Source organism: Sarcophilus harrisii, chromosome 3 (assembly GCF_902635505.1).
Source record: "Sarcophilus harrisii chromosome 3, mSarHar1.11, whole genome shotgun sequence".
Classification (NCBI taxonomy): Eukaryota; Metazoa; Chordata; class Mammalia; order Dasyuromorphia; family Dasyuridae; genus Sarcophilus; species Sarcophilus harrisii.
This window is the reverse complement of record NC_045428.1, coordinates 6,634,059-6,647,976: the sequence shown is the minus strand read 5'-3', so window position 1 is coordinate 6,647,976 and position 13,918 is coordinate 6,634,059. Positions and strand designations below refer to the sequence as shown.

Genomic DNA, 13,918 nt, shown 5'->3' with positions numbered 1-13,918 from the left:
CCCTGGTTTTGTCTGTAAAAGACGCATGGTTTTCTTCTTGGGGCTACTGTGGGGAGAGATGAAGCCTGACATTCATCCTGAGCTATTGGGATCCTGGCCAAAGGCAGAAAGATGAGAGTTAGGATGCCTGGGCCCAGCTCTTGGATCTCCCACTTATTCCGTGTGTGACCTCACAATCATTTATCACCTCTCTCCAAGGTCTCAGTCCTCACCACTGAGGAGGCTTTGGCTTCTGATTGGGGCACAGATGTAAGAAGGGGAAGTTCAAAGTTCTGAGAGCTTGGAACCTTTGGAGGTCTTTTAATATCTCTGCATCAGTCTATCTCTAAAACGGACACGAATGCTCACTTAGCTCACCTGCTTGTTGAGAAAATTAACCCGTCTTGACAAAGCTTTGAGATCCACTGATGAGCATTTGCATGAGAGCACGGCACCTCTGTGGACTGTCACCTCCATCACTGTTCTCTCCTAAAGTCCCAGTGACCTCAGCTCACACTAATAACTGTGTTCCAGTGAACAGCCATGTGGATTAATATTATCAATCCCTTATTTAATTAATATCAATTATTACTTAGTTATTGACATTAATTAATCATGAGTTTATCATAATTTTATTTCTTGTCAATTCATAATTAATCAATATTGCTATTTGCACTGAGAGCAAGGTACCTCTCTGAACTGTCACCTCCATAACCTTCTTGCCTAAAAACCCAGTGACCTCAGCTCTCACCACCAGCTATGTTCCAGTGAATAGCAATGTTAATTAAAATCAACAATCACTTACTTAATGAATAATATTAGTTATTATTAACATTAATTATTATTTAATTAAAATTATGTGTTGTTGATTCATAATTAATCAATATTGATATTAAGTGGGAGCAGAAGGAAAAAGTCCAATCTTAGAGTTAGGAAGATGTTGCTGCTCAGTGGAGGACTGATAGGAGTGGGGACACTTGAAGCAGGCAGCCCAACCAATGGGCTGATGGAATACTCAGAGCACAAGGAACGGGGCAAGAATCGGGCTGCTAACAGTGTCAGAAGAGGGAAGGGGGGGGATACGTGAGGGTCCTTTTGGCAGATCAGATGGTGGAGACAGTAAGGAAGAGAGTGAGCAGTCAAGGCCGACACCTCCCATGCGAACTAGGTGACTGGTAGGATGATGGTGCCCTTGAAAGTAACAGGCAAGTCAGAAAAAAGGTTGGGTTTGGGAGGAAGGTAATAAATTCTGTTCAGACTTGTTGAGTTTACAATCAATGTCAGTAGGGTGCCCGCTTCTAGATGACCATCTGGGAGGTAGAGATAAGGGATCAGAGGTCAATGGAAGGTTAGGACCAGATCCAAAGATTTGAGAATCATCTGCATAGGAAAGGCCAGTGAATCCATAAGATCTGAGATGACCCAAATGAAACGGTATCTAGATGAAGAGAAGATGACCCGGGAGAGAGGCTTGTGGGACGCCTGTGGCAAGAGAGTTACCTGAACAGAGAGCCAGATGATTGGGGATTAGGGTCACTGTCAATTTCTTCATTTTACCTCGTCATCTTCTACAAGGGACATTTGCCCATTGGCCACATGGGCCAGAGAAAGGGACAACCGGTCTGCTGACTGTCTCTGTCTGTCACTGGCTCTGTGACCTTGGACAAGGTCACATTTAACCCAGTTAAATGCCCCGTTTCCTCATTTATAAAATACAGGGGGGTGAGCTCAAGGATGTCTAAGGGGCCCCTAGCTGCTCCCCTATTTGAACTCCCTGGGGCCTGATCCTCCTCCCCACCCTGCCCTCTGTTTCTACACCCTGGAAAGGCAAATGGAGTTGTGAGAGCTTGGAGTTCAGAGCCCAGGCCTGATCCTCACTGCATGGGTGACCCCGATCCCAACAGCAGCTTGCATCTTCTCCCCTGTAAGATGTGGAGCCTCTGCTCTGTGATCAGAAGATGGCAAAGCCCTTGGTCCCCTCGGAAGCCCTGCAGAAATTCTGATCGCTCTCACTGCTGCTGTGGAAGAGAAGCGAGTCCAGTCAGACGTGTGTTGGGCAATCCCCTCTCAGGCTCCTCGCCCTAAATTCTGGGCATCAACTGCTTCCCCTGCCAAGGACTTTGAGAACCTCTGGATTTACACCTGAGAAATCCGAAGCTCCCCGAGGGTCAATGACTCACTCAAGGTCACATAACTAACGTGAACCTTAAATGAGGCTCTCCTGCACCACTCCGGTGCTCCTCGCTCAGACCGCTGTAGAAACGTCTTCATCTGCCTAAAATGTCGATCCCGTCGGTGGGTCAGTGAGGCTGCGGAGGCCCACTGGGCGGATGTTCTCGCCATGGCACCTCGTATTCTGGAAGGGGTCGCTCAGTCCCTAAAGGACGGCTGGATGACTTTTGATAGAATGACCATGTAACAAACTATCACTATAGAGGGTTGAATTGAGGGCCGGGAGTAGGGCAGGATGAGAAAGTCATCACAGGGAGGAGGGGGGCGATGCCAGGGCAGAAGTACAGCCTGGAATACATCAAGACAACTGAAGGACCCTGATAAGGGAGGGGAAATGGCATGGAGGGGAGAGGAAGGAGAGGATGGAAAGTTCCCAAGACGAGATCACAGTGACTAAAGGTAGGATTGGATGATCAGGGATATGGTAGCTAAGGGAAGAAGCCCATCCCAGAATGCTGTCATTACACTGCAGCACCCTGAGCCAAGATCCCAGTTGCCCTGTCTTAGTTATATCTCTGGCTATATATCTACTGGCATCGATTCTAAGTGATATCAGTACTGTCTGGATGTGATTAGCTTCCTCATCAATTTTTGAGTTTGACTTCCAGGGACTTATGCAAAGGCAGTTAGGTGGTGCTACATGGAAAGTTAAGAAGACTCTGAGTTCAAATCTGGCCTCGGACACTTATTGACTGTGTCCTTGAACAGATCTCATGATCAGGTTTGCCTCAGTTGCCTCCTCTGGAAAATAAGCAGAAGAAGGACATGACAAATTACTTTGTTGTCTTTGCCAAGAAAACCACAAGGGGGTCTCCGAACAGTCAGCCATTCCTAAATAAAAAGAGCTACAAAACAAAGCTTTCCAGCCTCCAGAGGTGGTCATTATGACTTGTACCTGAAACTATTTCTCTGTTTTCTCTCCCCTTAAGCATTAACTCCTTGAGAACAGAGACTGTCTTGCTTTTCTCTGGATCCCCAGAATTTAGTCCTGTATTTTGTACACAACGAATGCTTCATGATGTTCTTTTTCTTTTTTCATTCAAGAAGAAAAGTATCAATGAGCCACTGTTCATTCATTCTTTATGACCTGGAGTAGCATATGGATTATTGTCACACACTTGGTCTTCGGGCTCCTCCTCAGCTGGCCCTGTTCCAGTGTGGAAGGAACTTCTAGCCCTCTCCTACGCAAGCACAGCCTCCATCAGGTGGTAGCCTCCTCTCCGTGAGGCGATGACAATGCCGAGCAGTCTCAGCCATCCCAAATCAAACTATTTTCTATCTCTCGCCACCATGTCCCCCAAGAGAGTCTTTTGGGTAATAGCCCTGCGATAGTGAAGACGAAATAGCTGGACTGGGTAGTTTGTCCCTCAGCTCTTCCTGGGACTAATTGGAAGCTCTGACTCATCTTACCCTGAAGTGCTGTGGTTGATGATATACTTATGGTGTTTTGTATAATGGGCATATGGCAGGAATAACACGGATTAATTATCTAGTGGAACGAATAGTGGACTTGGAATCACTATTTGCATCCCAGGTCCCCTGGACAACCTGTATCACTTGCCAGAGCCTCCGGTCACTCGTGTCTAAGACAACAAAACTCCCCAGATGCCCTGCACTCCCCAGCTCCGAAAATTGCTGTAAGAAGAGCGTGGATCATACATGGAGCACAGCATTGATGAAGTCTCCCCTTCCCCCCATGCCAGGCACTGTCTGTGAGGCTGAGATACTCTCTGCCTTGACTTCCTCACAGCTCCCTTGCTTCAACTTTGTAACTCAAACTCTCCCAAGTTCCATAAATCTCCTTAGCTCTGAAGCAGCCCCTCCTTTGCAATGAGCTTTGGCCAGTGTAGCCAGTCCTCCCCACAGCAAGAGTTCCTCTCGCTGTTAATTGAAATGTCTTTGATTCAAGAAGCCATCCAGGTCTTGATCAAAACGAGCAAAGATCTCGATGTCTTCTCCCTTGAGACTTACTCCCTTGGTACTTACTTTAATTGGATTAGGCTGCTTAGATGGGTTCATGTAGGTGATCCTCACCCTTCCACCAGATTAATTTTCCTTAAGCCTCAATCTAACCAGGTCAATCCCTTTCTCATTTTAGAGCTTCTTCACCTCCAGGACAGAGGTTCTTAACCTAAAAGTTCCTGGGAAAATTGTAGGCAATCTATGATCTGGCATGGGGGGGGGAAATGAATAAATAATTAGCATGTTTGGTTTTTTCATCTCGAACTGAAATTTAGAATTTCCCTTCTATCATGAAAAATATATTCTGAATAGGGGTGCAAAGAATTTGCTGGACTGTCAAAGTGATATATCTTTCTATCTGCCTCTGTTTCTTTCTCTGTCTCCATCTCTCTGTGTATTTCTTTTTCTCTCATTTTCTATTTCTTTCTCTGTCTCTGTCTTGTTCTCTGTCTCTGTGTGTCTCTCTGGGTCTGTTTCTCTCTCTCTCTCTCTCATGTCTGTCTCTGTGTATCTCTCTGCCTATCTAGTAGCTGCTATAAGACAAAATAGAAACTCTTTTAATTTCTTGAGACCCGCTCACCCCACATTTCCCTTGTGTCCCTTCCAAACTCTTCTGTCTAGTCAGAATGGCCTTCTCTTGGCTTTTCACAAAGAATGCTTCCTGTCCCATCCCATCCTGTCCCATCCCATTTAAACTGACCATCTCCCATTCTTGGAGGGTGCCCCCTTCTTATATCTGCCTCATGCAGTTCTCTTCCTTTAAGGTGAAACTGGAGCACTATGGGTAAGAAATCTTTTTCGGATCCCCCAAATATCTGTGCCCTCCTTCCCAAGGGACCATGTTGTTGGACAGCTAGGGGGCACTGAAGTACACAAAACACTGGGTTTGAACAAAGGAGAAACTGAATTCGAATCCCTCCTCAGACACTGTGGTCAAGTATTTGACATCCATTTGCCTCTGTGTTTTTTTGTTTGTTTGTTTGTTGTTTTTTGTTTTTTTTTACTGTAAAATGGAGATTAAGTCCCAGGGCTATTGGGAGAATAAACGAGAAGGTATTTTTAAAACACTTAGTGCAGTCCCTGGCACATGGAGGAGCTAGATAAATATTCATTATTATATATAATTATATAAATATTAGTTTATATAATTATCTATATTTTTCTAACTGTGTCACATTTTTTTGTCTACATCCTCATTGCCTCCTCTATTAGAATGAAGCCTGTGCAATCAGAGATCGCTTGGTTCTTGGTCCTTGTATCTCTAGGGCTTAGCACAGGGCTTTGCACCGGAGATATCTACCCTCCCCCAAATGCTTCGGGGAAGAAGGCACCAGCAGCTGGGGTGGGGCAAGAGGTTGGGGACTGTCTAATGGTTCTCTACAGGAAGAAAAGAGGGAGAACATTCTATATCTGGGGGACAGGCAAGACAACGGTATGGAGATGGGAGAGGGGGTAGTGTTTATGAGAATAGCAAGAAAGCAGGATTGTCATTTCTGGGCAAATGAAAAAATGTTCTAAATCATCATTGATCAGATAAATGCAAACTAAGACAACTCTGAGATACCACTACACCTTTCAGATTGGCTAAGGTGACAGGAAAAGATAAGGATGAATGTTGGAGGGGATGCGGGAAAACTGGGACACTGATACATAGTTGGTGGATCTGTGAATGGATCCAACCATTGGACATATGCTCAAAAAGTTATCAAACTGTGTATATACTTTGATCCAGCAATGTCTCTACTAGTTTATATCCCAAAGATCATAAAGGAAGGAAAAAGACCCACATATTCAAAATGTGTGTAGCAGCCCCCTTTTTTGGTAGTGGCAAGGAAATGGAAGCTGAGTGGCTGCCCATCAGCTGGAGAACGGCTGAATAACTGATGGCATACAAATGCTATAGAATGTTACTGTTTTAAAAGAAATGATCATCAGGATGATTTCCGAGAGTCCCGGAGAGATTTACACAATGTGATGCTAAGTGAAATGAGCAGAACCAGGAGATCATGGTACATGGCAACAACAAGATTATGGGATGCTCAGTTCTACAGATGTGGCTCTTTTAAATGATGAGGTGATTCAGGCCAATTCCAATAGACTTGGGCTAGAGAGAGCCATCTGCCTCCAGGGAGAGCACTATGGGGACTGAGTGTGGATCACAACATAGTATTTTCACTGTTTTTCTTGTTGTTTGCTTGCTTTTAGTTTTCTTTCTCTTTCTCTTTTTTTGTTTCTTTTTGGTCTGATTTTCCTTGTGCACCATAAATGTGGAAATATGTTTAGAAAAGTCACACATGTTAAACATATATAGGAATATCTGCCTTTAGGGGAAGGAATGGGGGGGAAAGGGAGGGAGAAAAATTTGGAACATAAGATTTTGCAGGGGTGAATGTTGGAAACTATCTTTGCATGTATTTTGAAAATAAAAAAGCTATTCTTAAAAAAAAAAGTTTAAAACTCAATAGAAATGGTACTGACTCAACCTTTGAAGAGTCTCAGTATTATTACTTTTTTTTTATTTGATACAGTAAATATATTCTAAATCTTAAAAAAAAAAAAAAAGGAAAAAAACAGGATTATATAGTGGCAAGAGCTCTGAATTCATTTTTGGAGTGGTCCTACCAGAAGGTACCATTTCTGTATCACATTAAGGCCCTTGACAAGCACTATTATGTACTAAAAGTCTAATTATCCCTATTGTACAGATGAGGAAATGGGGGCTCACAGGGAAACAAGGTGATTAGTCTGTTTCCGCACACCTGGTAAGCACTGGAGGTTGGCCTCCCAACCCAGGGTGCTCTAAGCAGCCTCCTTTCCAAGCTAGAAGATGTACCCGGAAGCTAAGATTGACTTTCAAGCACCCTTTGCACGGCCTTGAACAAAACCCCCTCCCTCCCTACCCCTTCTTCCTCTCAGTTTCCAAAGCATCCTCTCTTTATTTATCCTCTTAGGGACCCAAGTGTTCTCCAAAAGCTGCTCCAGGGCTCCCCTTGCTGCTCAGCCCTCCTCCTCCCCCAGTCTGAGTTACCTTCTGGAGCTCCCTTATAAAGTTCTCATGGACTTCCATATGTTTATGTCATCCCATAAGGAAGGACTGGGGCTAATGCAGTTCTCTTTTTGCCTTCACCCTCACACAAAGCCTGACAGAGAAGATGCTGAATCAATCTCTACTGAATGATCAACAACTTTTTAGACTCAGTTTTCTTATCTCTAGAATGGAGCATGTTCTCAGTACTCATCTCACCTACTCGTCTATGAGGGTGAAATATGATAATAAAAGTACTTTTTGTAAACACTGGAGCAAATACCTCAGCTCCCCGTTACTGAGGACCATTTTTTTTTTCTGATTCTAACTCTTGAATTTTTTTTTTATATTTTTTTTTTATCTGCAGATTAGGGGGTCATCTGTACTTGACCTGGGGTAAATTTAAGTCCCTGAGGGAAATCTGAAGCCTTATCTCACATTCATGATCTTACTTGGCCAAAGGGAAGTCAGTTGTGTTAAGGGAACTTTTTGATCATTAGAAGCAGGCTTACAAATCAGAAAAAACTATCACAGCAAAATAAAGCACATTTCTACACGATATAAAGGATTTGGAGCCTTAGGGGCTGGGATCAAATCCTGCCTTGGTTTCCAGTTGACCTAACCTCTGCTTTTCCATTTTTTCTTTCATCAAATTAAAGTCACTTGGATGATCCTATCGGAGAAGGTCTTTTGTAGGAGGACTTGGATAGGTGGAAAAGTGGAGGCAAAGAGAGAGCAAGCCCATAATTATGTCCCACTGGTGTAAATGTCCCTAGAGGCCTTGACCAGAAGTTTCCTGTCAGTGTCTCCGGGGCTGCCTTGTCAAAAGCATTCCTAGTGTTCAGGAGCCGGCTTCGGTTTGGCCCCCTGGGAGTTTCATCCAAGCAGGGGCAGATGTGCCTTTCCTGGTGCTGCCTGTGACCGTGGAACACGGGGGGTAGTGAGAGTGCTTGGGAGAGAGGGGACAGGGAAAGTGGAGGCCGAGATAGGAATCTCACAGAATTACATAAAACACTTCGAGATAATGGGAGGAATTTAATGAAACGCCAGGAGAATTTGGTCATCAGTTACTCAACTGAAAGCCCAGGGCCAGATTCCATGGTAGTGTGCCGATGGAGGCACATTTACAGGACAAAAGCCAGCAGAGCCTTCCCTTGGAGGACATGGGCTCCCGCTCATCTTTTCAATCTTGTTTGTGTCTCCCTTACCGGCACATTGGATGGCTGACCCCAGGGCACAGAATGCTTTCCATTGGGGCAGGGAAACATGATGAAAACCTGGATTTGGAATCACAGAAGGAAGGGCGAGGCAAAGAAATATTTGAGTCTGCTTTGGGGCTTCCGTTGGGTGGCTCCCAGACCCGGAGGAGGGACCGATCAGTCCCAACTCTGAATCACTTTTGCACAAGCTGCTTTCTTGGGTCTCTCTGAGCTGGTTTGGTCAGACTGAGGTGACTGACTTCAGTGTTCTGATCCGTGATGGAAACAACCCCGGCTCTTCGGGTACCTATGGTGGAGTGGCGGCGGGCCATAGGAATCAATGACCGTGTGTTTCGGTGGAGCTGGGTAATGGCTGTAAAAGTGTCTCCCCAGCCCCGAAAACCAGGCAGCTGTCCAAAGTCGGGCCAGCGGTAGTCTGAGAGTCTGAAGTCTGGTGGAGTTGCAGGCAGACAGGAGTGTTCCCTTTTCCTTTTTGTCTTTTTTGTTCTTGTGTGTGCACATTTCTTTCAATAATCCACTTCACAGATACCTGCCCCTCTCCGGCCCCCCTTCATTTTTTTTTTTTCTTCTTAGTTTACTTAAGTTTGTGTTAACTTTCAGAAACCCTTTATATTAATTAATGAGCTAGTGGAAGTGTCTTCTTTCCTTCCGTCTTTTTTTCTTTTTTCTATTCCTTTCTTCCTATTTTTCCTTCTTTCTTTCCTTCTCCTCTTTGCTCCTTTCCTCTTTCCTTCCTTCTCCCTCTCCTCCTTTTTCTCCTTCCCTTCCTCACTCTGTCCCTATCCCTTCATTCTTTGTACCCTCCCTTCCTTTCTTTCCTCCTTTCTTCCTTTTCTTCCTTCTTTCCTTCATTCCCTTTCCTCCTTTCCTCCTTTCCCTCTTTTATTTTTCTTTCCTTTTTTCCTTCCCTCCTTTTTCTTCCCCTTTTCCTCTTTCCCCCTTTCTTCCTTTCATTTTTCCTTCCTTCCTTCCTTCCTTTTTCCTTTCTTGCTTCCCTTTTCCTTCCTTCCTTCCTTTTTCTTTCCTTCCTTCCTTTTTTCCTTCTTTCCTTTTTTCCACCTTTCCTCTTTCCTGCCTTCCTTTTTCTCCCTTGCTTCCTTCCTTCTTTCTCTTTTTTCTCTTTCTCTCTTCTGTGTCTCTCCCTCTGTCTATCTTTCTCTAACAAGGGAAAGTTATACCGCTCTTGCTCTGTCTCCTTGTTGTTGTTGTTTTTTTTTTCTCCTTTTTAAAGATTGGTGATAAGGAATTCTAACCACTTAATGAGATGGGAGAGGCCTCCCTCCATTGGAGTGGAGGAGTCCAGGTGGAAGTTTGATGGATTGGACAGGTAAAGTGAACAGTCCCGCCCCTTCATGCCTATAGTTGGGTATATATAAGGAAACCTTAAATTATGCAGGGAAAGAGAGAGCAAGCCTTGAGTCCTGTTATCTTCTTAGGAGAATCCTGTTTTGAGGGTCTTGAAGGGGGTGGGGGGGTTGCCAAAATCCTGGAGCCAGAAGAGCGGACAGCGACGCTGATCAACCTCCCTGCTAACATGCTGTACCTGGAGAACAATCCTCAGACTCAGTACAGTGAGGTAAGGGACTGCTGGGGACTTTGACATAAGACTTGGAGATGCTCTCTTAGTTGGATACATATGTACAGATCCAGATGCATATATATCTAATATATATTCCTTGTTGGAGAGATAAAGACCAGCATTCAGGACTCTTGATCAGCCTAGTCAAAATTGCAGTAAATTATACAGGGAACTTTTACTTTGGGGGTGATTCTGTGTGGTTAATGTGAACTTTTTCAGCCTGAGAATTACAGGAGAAATAGAATTTGGACTATATTTGTGGGGAAAATAAATACATACATATACATATATATAGTTGCTGTTATAATTTTCTCTGTGCATATATTTATGTGCATATATTTTTGTGCATATATTTATATTTATGAAAGTAGGCTGGTCAGTGAGCATTTGGGGGGCCCCAAAAGCATAAAAGACTTCCACGTCCAGCAGCTGTCACGCCAATGCACCGACTGTTCCTAAGCATAAGACTCTTACTTGAGCTACTTACTTGCTTACTTGAGTTTTGTGAAAAGCGGCAAAGTTTGACGCACAAATTAATTTCCAAGTAGTGAAAGCCTTCAAAGTGATCGCATCTCTTCCAGCTGACTTTGATCCTGGCCCTCTCCTGGTAAATAGCGCCTACGTTACCCGGTGGCAGCCGGGGAATTCCACAGAGCAGTGACAATTTGGGAGGGATGCGTGCCTATTGATGGAAACCCAAAGTTAGATTCTTGCCCACGGGGGGATAAAAGTGACCTGCTGGCATCTCCCTTCCAGCCAAGCACTTGTTTGTAACATCCGTTAAATAGGCTGTGGGGTTAAAGTGATAGAGAGGGAGGGCTGGAGGACCCCCCCCCTCCCCAACCACCTCAAGGGCTTGAAGGAAGTCTCCTGGGGTGGAGGGAGGTCTCACAACAAGATTAGTTTACATTCCACAGAATAGAGCAGCTGTGTTGACATTAATCAGATTTTTTTTGGTTTGGGGGGCAGGGGGAGGCCGGAGAAAGAGTTCAGGATTTCAGACAAAAAATGCCGAATGCTCGTTGGTGGCAGACAGACAGGCCGGGCCACTTCCATCAAAATAAAAACGTTCTGGGGCAGTTTGAGGGGAGGGAGGAAGGGAGGAAGCTAAAGTTGGCACAGCCGGCTGGGGAAGCCTCATTGTTTGGGCTGGGGCCGGGACATCTGAGTTCTAGAAATGCGATCGGGGAAATGTAGAGCGAGCAAGAGATGGACCGGGGACCTCTGATTATCCCGCTGAATCTAGCCTTGAGCATTTGAGATTCCCTCTTCTTCTTTCCAGAAATAAACAGTAGATGTTGATTTTGCTCAAAATGGTGAAATTCTAGAAAATGATGATCTTAAAAATGAGTCAAACACCCCATGGGAAACTATTCCTGGTGTTGAGATTGCCCCCGTGCCCAAGGATCGGAGTAGACCCACTCTGGGGAAAATGAGGCCGGAGGTGCTCCTTGTATCTTTTCTGAGGCTGGCTGACCCCCGTAAGATATCGTCGTGCTACTGTTCACGCATGGTCACACGTGTAGTATTTATGGCCCCCAAACCCCCAGGTTTTACTTTTTTAGGTGGAATATGGGACAGGGGCAGGGAGGGTGCGATTGGACGTAGATCTTTCCTGCAGAAAATCGTTGTTTTAGATGGCATTGGTGACAGTTTCCATCATTCTCATTGTTGAAGCTTGTATAACGTAGGGAGAAATCAAGATCAGATCACTGCAAAGTTAAATATTAAATTCATGAGATAGAAATCAGCTAAATCCATCAGCACAGTGAGCAAAGGAGATTCAGAGGCATTGTTCCCTTCCACAGGGGTGAGCGCGGTCAGCACATCAAGGAAATTAGAGCCAGGACTTCTGAACATCCCGCTTGTTTATCAAAAAGCCATAAATTGGGCTAGCTTTATGAGAGTGCCAGCGAGAAGGGAGCCCCCGTCAGCCACAAGCGAGATGGTCATCATTCACCCCTGGGATCTCTAGGTCCAAGCTTGTGCTAAAAGGAGCTTTGTTTAGGCACCGACTGTTTTGAGGGCATTTGGAAAAGAACATTGGGCAATATTAAGTATTCAGTAGACCCATAAGTACTATCACAATCCCAAGGTCAAGACTCATAAGCATAGATTTTCTGAAATTTAGGACTTTTCTCAAAGAAATACACCCACCTTCCATCTGTGAAGCGAGACACTAATTTTACCAGGGAACCAGCAGCGTCCCTAAAGTATACATCGAGCTCAGAAACCAAAGGTGGCAGTTGTGCAATCCCCTGGGAAAGTGACTATATTCATCCCCTGACACATCTTGAGGTCATGGCTTATTTTGGGAAGTACAGACCCAAGCATCTGGATAAACTGGCCTTGCCATCAGAAGGTGACAGGAGAAATAGACCAAACGCTGGCCATCCCAGCCAAAGAGCTAGATTTAAGGGAAACCCCATGCCCTAAATGTCCCAATTAGGCTACGTATCCTGGAAGTCACTTAACATTTCCAAACCTCAAGTTCCTCATTTATGAACTGGGCAGAATAAGGCACATGCTTACTATGTCACCAGTGCTTTGTGAAGAAAGTGTTTTATAAACTTTGAAGACCTAAATGAAGATGAGTTTTTTTCCATAAAAAAGTACATATCATTTCTTTCAGTGAGTTTACAGGAGATGAGCTTGTAGCTTAATATTTTTATTCAGTTAAAGCAAGTCATTTAGTCATTTCATCTATTCATTAGGTGTTCACTAGAATATTTTATATATATATATGTGTGTGTATATGCATATATACGTATATATTTATATGTATGTGCGTGTGTATATATATATGTGTGTGTGTGTATGTGTGTGTGTATAATTTCCCAACTCCAACATAAACTCTTGGAGACTGAGATGGAAGGAATATTATTTAAGGAGATTGAAAAAGAGTGAAAGGAATCTATAGTCAATCCTTAGAATCATAATTTGAGACTGGATCAAAGTATCTTCTCTCTAACTACTGATTCTGTGGGGAGGGAAGATAGCCTGGTGTCCATTGACTGTTCCCTCTCCACCAAAACTCCCGACTGCCCCACTGGAAGCCGAGGAAAACCTTGGAAATGGTGCAGTTGAACAGGAAGGCATTTCTGCAGACCTGAGGGAGAGGAGAATAAAGACACAGAATGTGACAGACCCAGTTTCAGCTTCTGGCTTCTCAGGAATCCTGGGGAGAGTCGATAAGCAGAATCCCCAGGATTTGGTGCCGGAGTGAGGGGAGAAATGCTTCTTGCTTAGTTTGTAGGGGTGGGGGAAAGAGGAGCCTGAGAAGAGAAGGCGCCATCTTAGCTGAAGATTTTTGCTTCTCAACGTCCTTAAAAAAGACGTGCCTGGAATTCAGAGACATTCCCAAACTCAACAATTATAAAAGTTCTTCCCACCCTCGGGTGATGGGGGAGAGAAACAAGGCTTTGTGGGCTAATTGTGCTGATCCTAGAACTCTGAGGGATTTTTGTGATCTTCTGGCCCTTTATTTTACACATGAATGGATACACCTACACACACACGTGTGTGTGTGTGTGTGTGTGTGTGTGTACACACATATATTATAAATATTTGTAACATAAGAAAAAATATAACTAGAATGAATATAGAGCACTTCAAGTTTGTTAAGGGCTGTTTACTCACTGTCACCTGACATAAGCCTTGAGTAGTCTTACAACCCTGTGACGTGTTATTCTCATTCCCATTTCACAAATGAGCAAAAGGAAGCTCAGAGACAATCAGTGACAAGAGGTGGAATTGGATTCCGAGTCTCCCCGACTCCTCTTCTGGAGGCTCAGAGTCATGTCCTTCTCTCCCATGTATGTGTGCATGTACATATTAGGGTCACAGCTCTAGAGCTGAAAGGAGAACCTCAGGCTGTCTGCCCCAGTCTCTTCATTTTGCAAGAAAATGGAACCCTGAGAA

The 13,918-nt window shown here is 44.3% G+C and overlaps 1 protein-coding gene across 3 annotated transcripts in view; it reads left to right on the top strand.

Annotated features, from left to right (window-relative positions):
* TP63 (tumor protein p63) overlaps window positions 1–13,918 on the top strand; it is a 155,930-nt gene that overhangs the window by 49,323 nt on the left and 92,689 nt on the right. Inside the window, exon 1 of one of the 3 annotated variants that reach the window (XM_031957433.1) lies at window positions 9,794–9,994. The exons of the other annotated variants lie outside the window; for them this stretch is intronic. Coding sequence (XP_031813293.1) covers window positions 9,809–9,994 — 186 coding nt within the window. The 5' untranslated portion in view covers window positions 9,794–9,808. Of the gene's footprint in view, window positions 1–9,793; window positions 9,995–13,918 lie in introns of those variants that run through there. 3 annotated transcript variants of the gene reach the window in all.